General features: G+C 38.2%; 4 protein-coding genes across 4 annotated transcripts; all 4 read left to right on the top strand.

Annotated features, from left to right (window-relative positions):
* Positions 1–306: 306 nt before the first annotated feature.
* MONOS_9038fu9039 (uncharacterized protein) lies at positions 307–11,477 on the top strand (the record flags this gene model as incomplete). Its single annotated transcript, XM_067879499.1, has 2 exons — positions 307–3,227; positions 3,341–11,477. 2 exons carry the CDS (start codon positions 307–309, stop codon positions 11,082–11,084), a joined length of 10,665 nt encoding a protein of 3,554 aa, XP_067729571.1. The 3' UTR covers positions 11,085–11,477.
* Positions 11,478–13,052: 1,575 nt separating this feature from the next.
* Positions 13,053–14,157, top strand: MONOS_9037 (putative DDE superfamily endonuclease; the record flags this gene model as incomplete). The annotated part of the gene is made up of 2 exons (XM_067879498.1): positions 13,053–13,235; positions 13,288–14,157. 2 exons carry the CDS (start codon positions 13,053–13,055, stop codon positions 14,155–14,157), a joined length of 1,053 nt encoding a protein of 350 aa, XP_067729570.1.
* Positions 14,158–15,980: 1,823 nt separating this feature from the next.
* On the top strand, positions 15,981–16,915 carry MONOS_9036 (uncharacterized protein; the record flags this gene model as incomplete). The annotated part of the gene is made up of 2 exons (XM_067879497.1): positions 15,981–16,229; positions 16,694–16,915. 2 exons carry the CDS (start codon positions 15,981–15,983, stop codon positions 16,913–16,915), a joined length of 471 nt encoding a protein of 156 aa, XP_067729569.1.
* A 1,258-nt stretch (positions 16,916–18,173) lies between these two features.
* On the top strand, positions 18,174–19,791 carry MONOS_17422 (uncharacterized protein; the record flags this gene model as incomplete). Its single annotated transcript, XM_067870341.1, has 5 exons — positions 18,174–18,244; positions 18,382–18,409; positions 18,475–18,965; positions 19,021–19,699; positions 19,781–19,791. The coding sequence occupies exons 1-5, from the start codon at positions 18,239–18,241 to the stop codon at positions 19,789–19,791; spliced, it is 1,215 nt and encodes a 404-aa protein (XP_067729568.1). The 5' UTR covers positions 18,174–18,238.
* Positions 19,792–20,133: the final 342 nt, after the last annotated feature.

Raw genomic sequence — 20,133 nt, 5'->3', positions numbered from 1 at the left:
TCTTCAGTTAGTCAAATGTAATGCTCATAAAATTATTTCATATTTTTTTCATTAACAACATTTTTCTGTTTGTAGGGATGAAGCAAATGAAATAAAATCGTTTTCTTCTATTCAGTCAGATCAAATGACAGAGATTTCACACAATACAAAGGTTTTTTATTTATTTGTTATTTAAAAAATATTATTTGGCATTTGAAATATGTTTTATGTTTTTAGATTGCAATTAGCAGAATTGAAACCATTTCACATCCATATTCTTTATCATTTCAAAACTGGAATTTGTCATTTGGTTCAATTCTTAAAGGAATGGATTTTAATGCTGAAAATTCTCAGTTAATCCGTTCATTGGATTTATCACTTCCTGGAAGTTATCTCGGAAGCCATACCAGAAGAGATGACGAATTTATGGAGACAGATAATTTGGTGAGAGAAATTCTTGTTAGAGGAGGACGGAACATCAGAGAATTAAATTTATCATGTTTAAGATGCTTCACAAATGGAAAACAAATAATTTCTATGGAAGCAAGAGACGCAACAAATGAATGGACAATGAATGACCCGTTACGCTCTCAGCAAAGTTTTTCAAAGGAAGTTACACACAATCCACAGCAAACAGCTCGTATTTCTCGCTCACTGTTACTTCAATTAAGATCCCTTTGCCCAAATCTTGTTCATTTGCGTCTTGTGAACATACCAAATGTCATTTCACCAATTGTTATCACTTCAAAGACACTGGAGACTTTGGTTGTTAGTTCCAGTGCTTCGCTGTATTTGTTCACGCCTCAGCTGAAGGCATTGTGTTATTCGAAAGAAGCTGAGTTTGACGAAGAAGAAACAGACAAAACAGAAGAAAATGAAGATGAAGAAGAAGTTAGTGATGGAGAAGAGGATGAAGGTGAAGGAGGCTTCAGAAGAAGTGCAGACAATGAAAGAGCAGAAGGGAATGGATGGAGCGAAAGAGGCAAAACTTCGCAAAATGTCCCTCGAACAACTAGACGCCGCTTCAAATGCTGTTGTGGAAAGCACTTTCTTCCAACTGCACGCACTCCGTCTTCTTTCAGCTCGTCTTCCTTCTTCTGGAGGTCGCCTTCTTCTTCTGCTCCTTTTTCCTCTGGCTCATCTTCGAATTCAGCTTATTCGGCACTCAAGTTGCATTCGAGTGTTCATCAGATGAACCACTATGTAGACGATGTTGATGTCCTTCCTTCGCCTTCGGATTCTCTTTCGCACAGCAACACACACAAAAACATGCCTCTCTATCCACCTGCATCTGATAATTCGATTTCTGCTGGAGGTGCTGAAAAGACTGCTGCGAACTCAAGTTCATCAACACCAACTTCATCTTTCCCTTCGAATTCACAAGAGTCGCTCAAAGAGAAGGACGCATCATCAGCCACTTCCACTTTGAAATCTGCATTCACACCATCGTCGTTGCAAGCAGCATTGCGCGGACTGAGGAAACTTGATCCGACACGCAAAGATCTTCTGCACATGACAACGCCTCGTTTGGTTGTCTCATCTTCTGCTTCATCATCATCGTTAACAACATCATCTTCTTCTTCTGCCTCTTCCTCATATCCTCGCAACTCTCGCCGTGGTGTTGACAGATCGCCCTGTCGATCTCCATTTCCAGAGGAAGCGAAAGAGCCATCGCCGATCTTTGATGACTCAGATTCGCTGAGCTCGACAGAAGTGTTTGATTCTGAAGACAACGAAGAAGACGATGCAATGTTTGGCATCTTGGAGAAGCAGAGCAACGAAGGAAGTCTTATCAGTTCTCTGAAGGAGAAAAGAAAGGCTTCTTCAAAACTGGCTGGCAAAAAGAAGAATGCTGCTGGAGCGAAAAACAACAAAGAAAGAAAGCAGACCGAACAAAAGAAAGAGCCTCGCTTGTCTTTGCATCGCCACAAACGTCGTAGGCGGATGAGTCCAGGAGACGACTTGATCGACGATCCGATTGAGCTGCTGCTGAACGACAAGGCGTTTGAAGTGGGCGATAAACTGAAGAAGGAGCTGTTGGCACAGGAGGAGAAGGAAAGAGGGGAGCATATGCGCAAATTGGAGGAGCGGAGGAGAAAGAAGCAGAGCGAATTGGACAGGAAAGAGAGAGAAAGGCAGGAAGAGACAGAGAACGAGAGGGAAGAGCGGATGAAGAAGGAGGATGTGGTGAGAGATGAGATTGAGCAAAGAAGGAGACAGCTGTTGAGATGTGGCTCGTTCACTTCTTCGTTTGCGACTCTGTCGCCAGAACATGTAAACAGCACAAGCCATCTCTCATCCTCTCATTCGTCTTCTCCTCTTTCGTCATCCTATTTGGCTGCTGCTTCTCCGCAGGCTCCGCTCGCCTCGCCGCTCAGCCGCTCTGATCTGCACGCAAATAGCAGAGGAAGGTCTGAGTCGCCAAGCAGACACACTCCCAATCACACGCAGCATTCGTCCTCGTCGGTTGACAATTACTTGGGCAATAACTCTCCTTCACTGTCTTATTCTGCGTATGGGGCATCACCATCTTCTTCTTCCTCTTCCTCTTCCTCCTCTTCTTCTTCAATCCCAAATGTGGTTGAACCGCAGTCTGCCCAATCGTTTTGCGAGCAGCTGGCACGCTGCCCTCTTTTGGAGCGTTTGCATCTGTCGCACTTTCACAACTTTGGCGGAGTTGTTCGTTCGCTCAATTTGCCATCCTCTTCTTCTAATTCTTCTTCTTCTGCTGCTGCTTTTCAGTCTTCTTCCAACAATGTGTCGATGTCTCCACCACAAACACGAAGTAGAAGTCAGAGCAGAGGTAGAGGCAGAAGCAGAGAAAGAGAAAGAGAAGATGAGCAAAATGGCTGGGAAACCACGCGAAGCAGAGGAAGACGAGCAGAAGCTGAAAATATGGTTGCTTCATCATTGAATGAAACGATGAAGACGACAGCAGCTGCATCTGCCGGAGGAGTGCAAAGCGGAGGAAGAGACAGCAATTCTTCTGTGTCTTCCATTTCTTTTGCCACTGAGACGATTCCGCTGCCAAAACTGGCTCATTTGGAAGAGCTCTTTCTGTTTGACTGCCCGCTGATCTCGCCCACAATCTTTCTCGGAACCGCAAAGCAGAAAATTCCGCAGCTCAAAAGGCTGCAGATGCTGAATGTTGGGAAAGTGAAGGCGCCTGTAATTCAACCGACCTCTTCGTCTCCTTATTTGGCTGCAACAAGAGAAGAAGACATGCCTCCGGTGAAAAATCAAAAGAAGTTTGTTCTGAAAACTTTAATGATAAAATCTATATATATTAAATATTTTATTTCTTTACACTATTTTTCTTTCTTTTTATAAATAATCTGTATATTGTTGATGTTTCCTCTAGGCGTACAAATTCTGGCTCAAATGCTGTATCTCCTTCGTATTCCTCGGGTGTTGCAACAGTTAATGATTCAACTTCTCCTCTTTCTGCCTCTTCTGTTAATCCAAACTCAGTTTCCTCCTCCTCTTCTTCATCTTTATCCTCATCGTCATCTCCACAGTCAACCATTCTTCCTTCCCCCACCTCTGTTTCCTACCTCGACTACCTCTCCTCTCTCTCCCAGCTCACCCACCTCGATCTCCGCACTGTCCGTGTTCCCTTCGTTGATTCTCTCATCCGCCCCATCTGCCGCCTCACTCACCTGCGCGACTTGTACCTCAACCCACACCCAGCCCTGTCTGAACCCCACTTCAACAGAATCGCCACACACTTGGTGCATCTGCGGAATCTGACGATCGGCGTCACAAACATCACCCTGATGGAGTCCTTGCTTCCGCTGTCAACTTTGAAGCACCTCCACACACTCTCCTTGGTTGGGCCTATTTTCTCTTCGGATGCACTGACGTGTCTACTGAGAAACTCTTTGCAATTGAGGAACTTCTCGATTGACTCAGGCTATCGCGAAGAAAAGAAAGAGAATGGAGAAAAAGGGAAAAGGGAAGGTGACGAAGCAGCTGGAGTGGATGCAGATGGCAATTATATCAATGAAAGCAATGACGCAGAAGGAAATATGGTAAAAGGTGTTGGTGCAAGTGGAAAGAGAAATACAGCTTCGTCTGCAAAAGGAGCACAAGGAAGTTCAGCAAGCTCACAATCATCAACATCTTCTTCTTCCACACTGAAAACTGAACTTTTGGTTGCTCGCCATTCGCTTGCCTCATTTTCTGTGATTTCTTCTACGCTGCAGTCGTTTTCTATTGTTGGGTATGACAGAGCATCGCTTACGTCCTTCTTGGCACCTCGGCTGCTCACGTTGGTTGTAGATGATTGCCCTCTGCTCTTCCAAAATGCAGTTCTAAGAGATGAAAAGGAAGTTGAATCAGACGAAGATGAAGTCGGAGGAAGAGGAGAAAGAGAAAGAGAAGAAGATATCTTTGATGAGGATGATGAAGACGACGAAGATGAAGAAGAGAACAAAAAAGAATTCGAAAGTGAGAATTCTTCGACCGATGAAAAGATGCATTCAAGAATATTAGATGACACTGAGCACAGCGACAGATCAAGCAACAGAAACAAGCAATCTGCCAAATCTTATTCACTGCGCTCGTCAAGCAGAGCAAAGTCTCCACTTCCATGTGACTGTCTGAAGACGAAAATCAGCTTGTCTCCGAATGCTCATTTCTTGTTTCCGCCTCTGCTGCACATTCTGAAGATTAAAGGCGAAGAAGCTGAAGATGTCGCAGAATGGATGGCTGTTGTGGAGATGGAAAGGAGAAAGAAGGAGAAGGAGACGAGATTGAAGGAAGAGAAGAGGAAGAGGAAAGAAGAAGAAAAGAGGAAGTTGAAGGAAGAGATGAAAGCAGAAGAGTTAAGGAGAAAAAGAGAGGAAGAAGAAAACAAACAAGTACAGAAACCTGCGAAGGTGATTTTGAAAAAGAAGAAGAAGAAGAAGAAGAAGTTTAACTCAGACGGAGAATTTGTTGGCTTTGAGTATGAAATTGCAGTGGAGCGTGTTGTAATCAGCGCTGAAGAAGCAGAAAAAAGAGCGAAAGCCAAACAAACTTCGAATGAATCGCTTCAAAAGGAGAACAAAGAAACGGACGATCAGATTGAAAAGACAAAACAGCAAGAGAAATCTCAGGCAGAATCGAATGCGCCGAAAGTTGTGTCACTTTCTTCGTTCCCGTTTCTGTCAATCATCGAAATGATCGGAAAGAAGACTTCTTCTTCTGCAAAGTCGAAGCACAAAGGCGAAACACCGTTTCAGAATTACCTGCAATCAATTCTCTGCTCAAACACTTCTGCTGCTTCCGCATCTCCCAGTGATATGTCTGTGAGCTCTCTGTCTCCCCAGTCTGAAATGCTTTGCCCATCGCCTTCTCCAGTTTCCTCTCCGCTCTCATCTCCTCGCTATTTCCCTCCGTTGTCTCCACAAAACGCCCTGCTGAAATCTCCTACAAAGAAAGATGCTCAGATTGTTCCGTTCAGACAGAAGAAATCACCACAAAAACTCAAAATGAATAATTTCTCTTCGATGGAAGCATCTTCGCCATCACTTTCGAGCTCTCCTTTCACTCGCCTGAACAACATCTTCTCGTCACTGGAGTCAATAAAGGAAGCACATCTGCATTCTTTGCCTTCCACACTCACATCTTTCGCACTTCGAGGGAAATCTTTCCTTGGCTCCATAAAGGCACTGAAAGAGCTGCAATTGAAAGAGAACGAAAAGAAAGCAGAGAGAAATCGAAGAGATTCATTTTATGGAGTGAACAATGAAGAAGAAGCAGAAACAACGATTGATCTATTGAACAGAAGAGAAAGCGAGCAGTTTAATGAGGCAGATGGACGCCGCAGTTCTGATTATCTTCTTCCATCTTTTATTTCCTCAGCGTCTTTGATCTGCACTTCCCATCTTCATTCTTTGTCAAGCCTTTCCATTTCCTCTTCTCCTTCCATTTCTTCTCTTTCTTTCTCTCGCTTGCCTTCTTTGTCGTCTTTGTGCCTTGTGTCTTTGCCAAGCTTTTCTTCCCTTGCTTTGTCTGAACTACCTTCGCTGACTTCTTTGTCTATTGTGAAATGCGAACGATTCAACCCGCTTCCGCTTTTGATGGCGTGCACAGTGAATCTGAAGAGAGAAAAGGTTGAAAGAATACGCAGAAGAGAGAGAAAGAATGAAGACATGCTGAAAAGTGAAAACGAGCAGAATAAAAAATTGGAGATAAAAGTGGATGATGTCGAAGAGCCTGAATCAGAGACTGAAAGGGAAGAAGATCAGTGGGATTGCGAATGGAGGATGAGAGCAACTCAACTTGCTGCATTCAAGCAACGTAAAACAGAACAACATGAAGATTCTAACCAGTCACTTATTGACACAGCATCTGCAAATAAGAAACTTGTCGAAAGTTCAGCAAATGAGGAGTGTGTTCAAGAAGCTTCTAATTCAAGCCATTCCGTTGATTCTGTTCCTGCAATCACTGAAAGTACTTCACATGCTTTTGTTCCGTTTCCCGAGTGTATTCCATTCCCTTCGTTTGAATATAACAGTCAGCTGCGGAAGGAGTGTCCTGCTTTGCTGTCTTTGTGGCTGGATAATCTTTCGGCTTTTATGTGCGAAGAAGATGAAGAGACAGAGACAGAGGAAGAGAAAGGGAATTCTGGATGGAATGACAAAAATGTTAATGACGATTACATTGACGAGTATGCTGGTATTGATGATTTTGATGATGTGAATGAATTTGATGCTAATTATCAAGAAAGAGATGAAAAGAAAGTCCAAAAGGAGCAGAAGGGAAAAAGAAAGATAAAAATGGAAAAAATAGACAGAAAAATAAGGAAAAAGTGGAGAATACGTGTTTGTCGAGAGGAAAGAAAGGAAGAAAAAGAAAAATGGAAGAAGAGAATGGATGCAAAAGCAGCAAAAGATTTTGAACGAGGCGGCGAAGACGAAAGAGATCCAATTGAATATGATGAACAAAGATTTGAACAAGATAGAGATGAGAGTGGAGATGGAATTCTTTTGAAGAAACTGGAAAATCCAAAACAGAAATATTCAATTCCTCCTCCTTCTTTCAATAAACCTGCGTATCCATCTCTTTTAGTAGAACTACTGGAAAAGAGAAGACTTTTGACTTTCCAAAAGAAGAAAGAAGAAGAACTACGCAAAATACGAATGTCTGTGAAGGCAGCTGTTGAAGCAGTTCGGAAAAGGAACGAGGAGAAACGACGAAAGAAGAAAGAGCACGAGATGAGCATTTTGGAGAAGCAGATGAAGAAATTCAAAAGCGAAGATCGAAAAGGCATGAGAGAATGTGACAAAGAAGCAAAGTTAATAAGAAAGCTGGAAAAAGAAAACTTGAAGGAAAGAAAGAGCAAGAAACATGCTGGAGTGGGTGAAGAATCGAGCGAAGAGGAGGAGGAGGAGGAAGAGGAAGAAGAAGAAGAAGAGGAAGAGGAAGAAGAGGAAGAAGAAGAGGAGGAAGAGGAGGAAGAAGAAGAGGAAGAAGAAGAGGAAGAAGAAGAAGAAGAAGAAGAGGAGGAGGAGGAAGAAGAAGAGGAAGAGGAAGAGGAAGAGGAAGAGGAAGAGGAAGGAGCAAAGAAAAAGACATTGATCAAAAAAAAGACAAAAGCTGAATTGAGAGCAGAAATGAAAGAAAAGAAAAAGCTTGAAAAGGAAATGAAAAAGCGGATGGAAGAAGAAGCAAAACTTCACCAGTTTGACGAAGAGCCAGTTGATTTTGACGATGAATTGTTAGCACGACGAGAAGAATGGTATGAATTTGTTAAACAGCAAACGTTGGAGCTGCCTACTGCTGAAGATGAAGACAGAAACGAAGAAAGAGAACGAGCAGTGTTTGAAGAAGAGGAAGCCATGAACGAAGATTCTGTGTTTGAAAACATTGAAATGGATGAAGAAGAAGCATTGAATCCTGAGTTTGTCAGAGAAAATGATGCTCATCAAGGAAATTATGATGCAGAGTATGAAAACAAAAGGAATAAAAGGAATATTGGATTAACAAGTGAAGAGAAAAGAAAGAAAGAAGAAAGAAGGAAGCTAATAGAAATGGATGACATGGAAGAAGAAGAAAAGAGGAGAGCTAGAAAACAACAGTTCCAAGTGATATTGTCAAATATTGTTATTTCTCCAACGACTTTGTTCTCAACCTATCAGTACGATTCAATGAAGCACATTCAAACAGATTCATCAAATGAACAAGTTGCTTGTTGGGCTGATGCAGCTTCGCGAAATGAAGACTTCCTGCCAAGCTCTTTTTGCGGTGCTCCAAATACTTCTTCAGAGTTGATTTCTCAATCTGCGTCACACCACGATTCAATGAACACTTCATTCTCACTCTTCCCGTCTCTTTATATGCTTCCTGCCAGATTTCTTTCACTGCTTTGCTTGGCACAGATCCTATCTTTTCTTAGACCAACATCAGCTATGCTATGCGGTGTATTTTTGATGAATACACAGGATAAGACGGAACTTCCAGACGAACTCGGAGATGCTGATGACATTGCAGATTCCAATTCCAAAGAGTCAAATTCATGTATCAATGATGTCTCAAAGACAAGCGAAAAAGCTCAAAATGCTCAATCTTCCTTAAAAGCATCAGAAAATCAGATTGAAGGTGGAACAACAGAAGGAATGGAACAGAAAACGCATTCATCAGTTAGCTCATTACATAATTCAATGAACACTCATCTCTATCCTTTCCCTGTTTTTCCTCCAACTATCACTCGCCTCTGCCTTTCCTTCTGTTCTTTTGTTTCTTCCGCCTTGCTAAATTCTCTTTTGCATGACTGTCCTTTCCTTCAAGAATTGGTGATTTCTCACTGCTCTGCCATTGATGCACCTCGCTTGATAACAAAGAGGAAGAAAAAGAACTGCAAACAAGAAAGCATTTCGCAGAAGAACAAAGAGAGCGAAAACAACGAACTAATTGTTCAAGCCTCTGAATCTGTTTCGAACAGTAGTAATCTTACGGATGAAAAGGAAAAAGATGTAAGTTTGATAGAAAAGCCTGAAATTCTTGTCGCAACAGAAAAAGATGGTGATAAAGTTGAAGACAAGATTGAAGCATCGACTCAGCAAACAGAAAGTACAACTCAAAATCCAGAAACTGAAGAAAAGATATTTAACGAGCAAAAAGCTCCATCTGAATTGGACAATGAACGTTCATCACAACAAACCGAACAGCCAGCAGAAGTTGAAGGCCAAATTGAAGCTGAGCAGGAACCTTCAAAAGAAAACGCCACGCCTTCAGAGAATGCTTCGATTCCACAAGCTGCAAACGAAAAAATTGATATTAACAAACTGAGCTCTCAGGCAATATGCAGGTTTATTGATTCTTCTTCTTCACTTCGGACACTCGTTCTCAGAGAATGTAGCTTTTTGGAGTCGATCGATATTGCTACCAATACACTGACAGCTCTGAGAATTATTGATTGCCACAATTTACGAAATGTTCTGATTTCGTCTGATTCACTCCGAGTTCTTCAAGTCAAGCAGGAAGTTAGTTTCTTAGCAAGTCGAGAACACCAGTCAGATGAATTTGAAAAAGAAGATGAAGAAGAAGATATTTGCGAATTGAGCTTCGATGAGGAAGAGGAGAATGAAGCTGAAACGGAATGTGCTTCAAGCACATTTGAAAAAAAGAACGGCAAACGAGATTCTTCATCATCGTCGTCTTCATCTTCTTTGACTTTCTTTTCGTTGTCTTGCTCAGTCTTGCACACTCTTTCATTGCATGGAGTTCATTTCAGACCTTCAGCCTCTCTGTTTCTCCCATCTCTTTCGCGCCTTTCTGTTACAGGCTGTTCATCTGCAGTGTCTGCAGCTGTTGTTGATGACTTTCTCAGCTTCCCTTCGCTGACTCACTGCACAATTGATGATCCATTCCTTTCTTCAAATGAGCAATCTGGTGCTTCAGACGCTAATTGGACTAAAAGTGGGCAAAAACGTGAGCAATCTTTTTCATCCTCTGCTTCTTCAATGTCTCCATTTGGATCATTCAGCCAAGCAAATCAATCGAAGAAAGAAGATACAAAATTCATTTCACTTGTAACTCTTTCTTCAAAGCCTTCATCTCAGCCGTTGACAGCTGCTCGAAAGTTTGCTCCTTTCTCCAATTCTGCTGGCGCATCTGCTTCTGTTGCATCTCGAATGGATATTGCAAATTCTCAGTTTCAATTGAATAACAACATTAAGAAGAAGGAATCTCACGTGAATGCAGTTCAAGTCCAACTTATTCAGCAAATGATTGCTGATCACCCACACATCAGGTTCACTTTATACAGAAATGAAAAAGTGAGCTGTCAGTCAAGAATCGCTAACAGCAACACTCAAACTTTCGGTAAATTGCATGGAAAAGATGGAATTTTATCTCAACAAAGGGATAAAAGCAGATGGGATTCATTTGAAACTGGCTTTGATTTAATTCATGGGGGAGAAAGCTGCAAAGCCAGAGGCCATCAGCAAAATAGAAGAGAAATGGAGTGTTGGGAAGGATGGATGGATGATGCCCTTTTGATTGAACAGGAACTCGCTCGATCTGTACTTCCCAAGTGGAGGTTAATGATTCAAAAGAAAAGGCAAGTCAGGGAGCAGAAAAGAATTGAGCAGGAGGAAAAGAGAAAGAGAGAAGAAGAGATAAGTTCTTTGAAAGGGATGGTCGATGATATATTGAAAAGTGGAAACGAAATTTTTGATTCCAAAGAACAGAATAATACAGCGAACGGGTTGGAGCCAGGCAGCACAGTAATCCATGAGACGGATGATTTCTTTGATTCTGCTCTCAAGCCAGAATTACTTCCACAAAATGTTAATTGTGCAAACAACTTAAAGAGTTGCGCAACAATTGGATCACCATCAGATTGCACAGAACTTCGATCAGATGCTTTTTCACCATCCTTTTCTTCAGTTCCTTCTGAAAGTATCACCAAAATCAGACAGCCTCAAGCAGAAGAATGTAAAAGCAAAACAAAGCAAAAGGCATCATTTTCACTGATTGGAACAAAGAAAAAGCCAACAAATGAATATTCAAACAGCCAACAAAAGGGATCTTTTAAATCTTCTTCTGGAGTTGCCCGACGCAACACGTCTAAATCTTCACATTTCAATGCTCTTGTGTCTCTTATTAAACAATAAACTTTTCTTTCTGAAAACTTTTAATTTTTTATTTAATTTTTTATTTAATTTTTAATGATGATTTTTTATCATAAAAAATTTCAAAGCAGTATTTTGAAAAGAATTCATTTCATCGCAATGAAAATTTAATGAGTAATTTATTTTTAATAAGAAATGTGTAATATAAGTTAGAAGAACTTTTATTCTCATGTTTGAGCTTTGATTCACAATTCATCTTTATTTAAAGAAGAGTGCTGCATTTTTTCCAATGCCTCTCACAATTAGTTGGGAATTGTAACAGCAATTACTGGTCATGTGCATGTTTTAATGTTCTTTTTTATCAACTTCATCGGTGGGTATTTATTTATTGAGACTTATTTTACAATTGTTATCGCTTTATAATATCAAATCTGGCTTCAAACATTCATGTGACTAAAGATAGCTCTTCATTCATTTTCACACTAAATTTTCAAATTTTGAAACAAAAGTTTGCAAAAAAAAAAAAAAAAAAAAAAAAAAAAAAAAAAAAAAAAAAACATCAGCGTTTGCAGACTTTGGGTGCTTGTGGCTTGAATGACCACGCTTTGTGCTTTTGGACATTTTCCAAGCTCGCTTCGCAGAAGAAAAAGAAGAAGAAATAGACAATAACGATCTGCAGATCGAAGCAGACGAAACGGAGCTGCATGGGAAGGAAGGGATGCTCATCTTTCTGTGCTTGAAGGACATGGCTCTTCGCCCTGTGTGATTGAAAGGCATCAAACGTCAACGAGATTGAGGATGAGGAAGATAAGCCATGAAGAAAATGAAGAGAATGAGTTGGCTGTGCTTCAACAACGAGGAGGAAGAATGATAGAAAAAGTTGGCATTCATTCATCGATGCTCATGCTGCAGATGGCAATGCTTCTGAAATGCATTCTCTGATGCACAATGCACAAAATTCAAAGGACCATGCACAAACATATAATCTGAGTGAAACAACAACTTTGTTGAAAAACAAATGATGAAAACAAAATCCATCATATTCTCTTTCATCGGCTGTGGCATCGAAGAAAGCAAACTTCGAATGATAATCGCCTTGCTTGCTCAAAATAGCTGTCCCTTCGAAGAATAAAATTCAAAAGCGTTTGGCCTGGATGCCCTTCGACTGCAAGCTAATATTCGACAATTGGATATCTCCTTAAATATATTATCTTCTTTGCTTTGGTTTGAAAACACAATCAAAAATAGAATTTCTTTGCTATCCACTTCTGCCTGGCGCAGTCCAAGAAACAGGAAAACCTTATAAATTTAATTGTCATTTTGGGGTTCTCCTTTTTTCCCTTGAATTGTGGCTATTTTTTGTGATAAATATCCTTCTCTTGATGTTGCCAGTCACTTTCCTTTTCCAAAAATATCACAAACTGTTCCCCCTGCCTTATGCTTCCAAAATGCTATGCAATATTGTGCAGATTTTGGCCTTCACAGAATTCCATCCTTAAATCTTCATTCAATAGGGTGATTTATTAACCCGAATATTTTTTTTAACCCGAACATTTTTTTTATTTATAAGTTTAATCAACCCACTTTTCATATTTTATTAATTGTTTTGAGTATATAAGGAAAAGTCAGAAGTCAGAAATTAAGATCAAATTACTATACCTAATCTCTGATGGGGGGGGAGATGGGGGGGTTAGCTCCTCCATCTCTGATTAGTGCCTCCCCTGAGGAGATTAGGTAATAGCAAGGGGACTTATTAAGTTTGAATTTGATTGAAAAAAAATTTTTTTTATTTTTTTCTATTTCAAAAAATATTTTTTTTATAAAAATAGAGAGAGATCATTGCCAAAATTTATTTTTGAAATAAGTGTTGTCGAAAATCAAAAACGACAAGGGTTTAAGAAAATAAGAAATTCAATGAGACCCTTTCATAATCGCCATTTTGAAAACATATTTGAACGTGTTGCAACAATTATCGCTAATTGAGAAGTTGGGTTTGCAGATGCTGCGAACATGAAGGAATTTACTCGCTCGGCAATTGATAGAGCAGTTGCAGCTGTGGAAAAAGGAAGAAAAGTAGGACAGAATGGAAGACCAGAATTATTCAATAAGGAAGAAAAGGAAACGATATTTGGTGTACTAAAAATCGAATGTGAAAGTGGGACAAGTTACAATGCTGCACAAATGAGGAAATTAGTTTGTCACAATATTAAATTTGTTGTTTTTATTTATTTTTTTATATATTCAGATGAACACTGTTATAAATGATAGGAAAAAAGACGATTTTGATGAAGAAGATGAAGAAGTGAAAATTTCAAAAGCATATCCTTATCAATACACAAAGAGGAACCCCGATCTCAAAGCTTCTCATCCTCGAAATGTCGACATCCAAAGGCTCTCCGCATCAAATCAACAAACTCTTCTTCCATTTTTCACTCTTCTGCAAAACCTTCATGATCAACATCATTATTCTAACTCTCTCATCTTTAATATCGATGAATCTTCTCTCCGACTCTCTGATTCTTTCTCTTCTCTTGTTTTCCATCCTTCCGACATGCCTGCCGGTTTCTCCAAAACACCAATGAACATGCCGAATGCAACTCTTGTCGTTGCAGCTGCAGCTGATGGCTACTCCCTAAAAAGTGTCGTTCTGTGGCCTTGTCGGAAACTGCCAGATGAACTGCGCCTTGTTCTGAGTTCGCAGTTAGATGTTTGGGGTGAAAATGAAGGCTGGATGACTGAAGCGCTATTCCTCAAATATGCTGAAGAAGTGTTGCTTCCAGGAATCGCGCAAAGAAGAGAAACTTTGAAGAAGAATGATGAACGTTGCCTTCTCCTTCTTGATTCTCATTCTTCGAGAGCGCAGCCTGACTTGTGGAAGAAGTTCGCCGATTCTTCAATAGATGTGGTCACCTTCGTGCCACACACCACTCACATCGCACAGCCGTTGGATCGTGGAGTGTTTGCTGTTTTTAAAAAGACAATAAATGCTAATTATGAAGCGCCTTCTTCTTCTTCTGTTGTTTTGCGACGAGAAGCGCTCGCTGATGTGCTTCCACAAGCTTTACAAACTTCTTTGTTGCCTTCCACAATCAAATCATCATTTGCGAAGAGCTGAGTACTGTCACATCAGTGGCACGAAGTGTTTGCGAAGCTGCCAAAAGAACCTTCTGTAACTCTGAAGAAAAGAACAAAAAGGTTTGATTATTTTGGAAAATTAATTACCGATGAAGAATTCTTAATAGAATGGAAAAAAGAAAAGGATGAAAGAAAAGAGTCAAAAAATGAAGAAAAAGATAATGAAGAAATTGAAAAGGCTTTGTTTGAAGATGAAAAACCGAAAAAAAGAAAATTCAACCCATTGAAAATTTTAAATGATGATTTTTCTGATGATGAAAAAAAAGAAAGAAATACTCGAAAAATTGTCAAACGAGAGCTTGTTGATTATATTTATTATTAAAATTTTTTCAAAAACGAAATCAATACACAATACACAAAAATAAATTTGATTATTTTTTATTCGGGTTTTCAAAAAAATATTCGGGTTAATAAATCACCCTAGATGAATTTTGAATAGATTTTTTTTATTCAAATAAACTAGGTTTATTCAAATGAACTCTTGTTTATTCGAATTGATAGTGTTTATTCGAATAAACCGAGTTCATTTAAGATAGACTGAGTTCATTTGAGTTTCGAAAATTAAGATAAAAAACAAATATTTAAAATGTGTAAAAATTGATAACTGATAATATTCTTATATTATTTGAAAACAGTTAATGTTATTTTTGTAATGATTTTTGTTGTTTTCATCAAATATTTTTAATGATCGAAAGGATCAAAATATTTTTTGAAATGTTTTAATTCTTTTGCACTAACAAACGATTCAAAACGCATCATCATGACATTAGTAGTTTGCTAAACTTTCCAATTATGTAATCCACTTGTTTTAACATTTGTTAAATATTGATGAAAAGTAGAATTTTATGAATTATGAAATGATTAGCGTTTTTTCAAATTCGCAAATAAAGAGAATTGAAATTATGTTGAATAACAAATTGGATTGCATCAATATATATGCAAACAACTTTATTTCTGCTCTTCTTGGACCAATAGCATTAAAGGATCGGAAAAAATCATAAACACATTACTACGATCGATATTTATAAAAAAACGGATTTAAAAACAAACTTAATTGTTATCATAATTTCATTGAATAATGAATAAAGTTCAACCGCTTTTCTCTTTCTATTTGGACGAGCTTCTCACACAAGCATTTCTTGTTTCATCGTTGTCTGCCTGTCTGGAACATGCGAAATTCTTCTCTGCTCAATCAAACCATCAAAACAAAAGATCGCATACACAACGCATTGAATGGTAACAGCGTTGACTTGACGAATGTCTCGACGATCAATATGGAGCTGATGTTCGGAAGCATTGTGGTAGTATTTTGCGCAGGCTGAATTGCAAGACGAGTCACTGAAATTAAATGAGGCGACAGTTCAACAGCATAACTCAAATGTTGTTCCTTCGCTCGCTTCTCCAAAACATTCCTTCTGAACCTTCCTTATCAGCAACATTGGAAGCGATCCTTGCAGCGTGTCTGTGCAAAACACGTCGATAAAGAACAGTGGAAGCAGCCAAAGCAAGAGCGGTGGAGGAATGATTATGAGTTGAAGCGAAGAAAGCTTTTTCGAGTGCCGTTTTTCTGCTGTCTCGGAGTGTTTCTACTCTGCAACTGGAAGAGGAGGCGTAATATTACTGGATTGCTCATCAATTGCAAGCGATAGCACGTTGCCTTTCCTGTTGAAAAACATCACATTCTTGGAGAATAAAGCATTTGTTGAAAGAAACTTATATGTTAAATGAGTGAACGAAAAAACTTAAATCGGCAACTAGCTCTTCAAACTCGACTTCAGACCTCCGTTTGTTCGGGATCTTGCCATGTGGGGATGCGCAGCACAGAATTATTGTGACGAGGAAGATTTATTAGAGCTGATTGTTGTGTATCAGAGCGAGACAATATTTGCATCTTCTTCAGCAGATAACGCCTCAGATTCACGCCAATGCGGAGATATCACTGCGCCCTGCTCTTCGTTGAACGTTGCGTTGTCTCACATAATTCCTTCAGTTTACAGCAATTTGCTGATTAACAAAAGTGCTGTGGCGTCATGGGAAGCAAGCGCTTGCGATGTTTGGATCAAGTCACTGGATTAAGAAGGAGTAAGAGGGAATGTTCAGCTGAACTGCAGCATCGAGAGCAAGACGGGCAGCCTTGTTGCATGTTCGTCGAGAGTGAAAATGGAGTTTCTGACAATTCTGTTTGGGAATGCTTTTTCTTCTTCTCGTTCCAGCTTAGTATCGCTTGCTGATGGCAACTTGTCGATTGCAGACACAATCTTTGCTCAAGAAGCTTCTGTTGGAGGATCTGAAATTGAACTGAATTGCTCGATCGTTGAAATGAGCGGTGGAAGATTGACGATGTCTGACTGCACTTTTGCTGGCCTCCATCTCCGTTCTTCATTCCGCAGCTGCATTCAGTGAAGTCTCACCAACAAGGCAGTAACCTTGCCATTGATCCTTCTGGCTCCTTGCTCCTGCCTTGTGGCTTGTCCCTCCAGGTTGATTCCTTCGATGGCTTAATTCACAATCTGCAGGTGTTTCCGCTGCAAGCAGAAGAGTTTGCAGGCGAAACAGATATTCACACAGCCATTCCAGCATCAATTGTTACTACTGCGTCTGAAGTTACAGAAGTGTCTGTGAAAATCTTATTTGGAAGGGTCGAATCTCCAGCTTCAACAGATTCATTCATTCTGAAAAACAGAAGCGAGGTTGAGCCAAAAGGAGATGAAAGAAATGTTGAAGGAGGAAAAGAATGAAAATCAATGTGGCCAATGATTGTGATTGCGATATTTGCATTCCTGTTTCTGATTGTTCCGATTGCTTCAATTGTTACTCCTATTCGAAGGAGAAAGGTTTAAGAAGAAGTTAGAAAAATCAAGAAGATTGCTGATGATACAGTGATAAAGGATACGAAGGCATTTGAGTGGTAATGATGAGACGTCACCCGAGGCTAAGTGGGGAATGGTGAAGAATAATGCTGAGAAGATAAATGAAGAGCAGTTTTGAAAAAAGAAATTGATAAATTAATTTGTAATTTATTCAGTCAATGGAGAAAGCTGCAAAGATGAAAACAGCATCAATCTGTCGACTCGACTGAGCGCTTCAGAAATATTTGCATTGTTTGTTGTAGAATACTCCACTAACATCAATAGAAGCTAATTTTTGTTAAAGATTTTTAATTACGTGATGATCACATTTTTTGTTAATGAGAAAAAACAGGACATGATAATGAGAATAAAATGATTATTTCTTTCATTTCAAGATGTATTTGTTTAATAATAGCTTCTTCAAACATATTTCAAATATTGTTAACGAACAAAGAAGAATCTTAGTTTTTTTGGATGATTCAATTTTTTTGTTGATAAAGTGAAAGATATAACACAAAAGAAGAATAATAAGTTTTAATAACTTTTCCATATATTTTTTATTTAAGTGTATCGCACTTTATTCAAGTGTCACTTCAACCATCTAAAATAACATGACTTCATTTAAGAAAAACCCAGTTCATTCAAATAAATTGTATTTATTCAAATAAAAAAAATCTATTCACAATTCATCTAATAAAACATCAGTTAAATTTGTTTTCATCTCTTGCACCAAATAAAAATCATGTATCTTGCGCAACTTCATTTATTTCTCAATTTCCATACAATAATCAGCTCCATTCCCATTGTATTACTCTTCAAAGAAAAGATTGGCCATTTCAACAATAACTCACATTCCTGCACTTTGGAAAGGAAACAGACGGAAATATCTTCACAACATATAAAACAATATAAAATTACATTCATTACGTCTTTTTGTGTTATGAATAAAATTGTTGGATTTCCTTTGTCCATCCAATTTCAGAAATCAACAGGTTGAATACCAAAAATGTTGCATCTCCATCATTCCCAGCTGCCATCACAGGAAATATTATTCCTAGTTCTATGGGTAATGTTCATTCATGTATTCTCGATCTATGGATAAATATTTAATTTCAAAGATAACTTTATCATCATTGAATCCATAACAAATAAAGCAAATTGACAAAATCTTTTTAATCTTTTAATAACCAACAAAAAATACAAATATATTGCATGACAGTGTGAACGCTCATATTTTTATGACTATCTTGAGTTTTTATATTTCATCTATTTTCTCCTATCCAAACAAATGCGAATTTAATGTGAATATCAAAATGGCTTTGCTTTCTGACTGCAATGAATTTTTAAAAATGCAGGAGATGGACAACACGAAAAAGTTCAATGGTTTTCCCACTTTGTTGCTGTTGAATACTTGTCCATTATATTTCTTTCTTTTCTTTTTTTTGAAGAATTGTTTTCTGAACTTGAGCATTTTGATAAAGAAGAACAAAAGCATACGATACTTGAAATGAATGGATTAGTGGAAGGGATGGCTAGAGAAGAATTCAAAGCTGTCTTTGCAATTGATCTGTTCGATAGAACAAACAATATGATTAAAGAAAAGAAACTTTCGATGGAAAATTCAATATTGATATTGAAAAATATTGGATATCACAGGATGCTAATAAACTTGATAAGTTTTAGTTTTTTATGTTCTTCATTGAAGCATAGATTTGAGAAGATGATTGTTGATGAAGGCAAGAAGAAAGAAGGAAAAAATGAAAAGCTACTGATAGATCTCTGCGAATGCTATCTTTTGCTTGACGGCAAGTTTTCTTCAGAATTGATTTTGATTTGCATTCCTTGCCTTTTGAAAGTTGCATTGAGGAAAGAGGAAAACGAGGAAGCTCAAAAAGAAGTTGAAATGGCTTTACTTGCATTGAGCAATATTAAATTCAATGTATGAGCGCTCCTGTTTCTTTTTTGAAACTTTTATTTCTCTTGTTTTCAAATAGAATATAGAAAGAAACATGTATTTATGTGAGATCAAAGAAATCATCCAATATCATCAGGAGCATCTCAATCTAACTCGACTTGCGTATCAATCTGTTTGGGAGTTTTTGATAAATCGGTTTTATTGTGATAAAAACTTGGAAGATACAATTGCTGATGAGCTGTATTTCGTAAGAGAAGCTACAAGAGAATTGTGGGAGCTATCAGAACGATTTGATTGGAAAAGAAAGAAAGAAAAAGAAAGAAAGAAAGGAAGGAAACAAGAACTTGTTTTATTGAGATGGCTCCTTTCATTGAACTTTTTCTTTGGTTCATGTGAACTGTTTAGTTCAGAATCTGCTAGGCTAATTGGAAGCATAGTAAATGTATATGGAACAGTAAAGGATAATTTCAGAGAAATTAGCAACTCGTGTCTATGTACCTTTGCGAACGCAGCAGGTAACAAAGCTATAAAAGTCGACTTCTTGCTGAAAGATGAAGCGGTTGATATTGTTTTTGAGGAGATTAATCGATCTACTATATATGATAGAATGGAATTTGTAGTCTTGGAGTTTTTTATTAAGATTTCTAGACGATTGAAAGAAAAGGAGAAAGATGAAATGGAAGAAGAGAAAAGAAAAGAGTTGAAAAGGAAAGTCCATGAAAAGATGGAAGAAGAAGGATTTGAAGATGTCATCACAAGTTTTCATGAAACAATAGATTTTCTAAAAGATCAAAGTTTTTATTCTTACATATTATCGTTTGATATTTCTGATTATTTAGTGAATATTTAAGGAAATGATATTAATTGTGCTTTTAAACTCAATATTTTTATTTTATTTCATTTCATTTCATTTATTCATTCATTCATTTATAAGTTTATTATTGTTTGTCATTTCGCAAAATATAGGGTGGTCCATATTTCTTTGCAAAAATAATAAAAAATGGGAAATTAATAATAAAAATATCAAAAAATATTCGATATAACTGAATTTTGTTCGTTTATCGGTTTGAGTGATGATCAAATTTATGATAAGCTTCAATTTGTCGCAGTTTGGAGCTTCCAGATCTTCGAACAATTCGTTCCTGGAATAAAAAAATATTTCTAAAAATTTCAACAGATATGATTTTTCAAT

Source organism: Monocercomonoides exilis, assembly GCF_001643675.1.
Source record: "Monocercomonoides exilis strain PA203 chromosome Unknown scaffold16-1735695, whole genome shotgun sequence".
In the NCBI taxonomy this organism is placed as follows: Eukaryota; Preaxostyla; order Oxymonadida; family Polymastigidae; genus Monocercomonoides; species Monocercomonoides exilis.
Note: the sequence above shows the minus strand (reverse complement) of the source record. Positions and strands in the feature narration are given on the sequence as shown.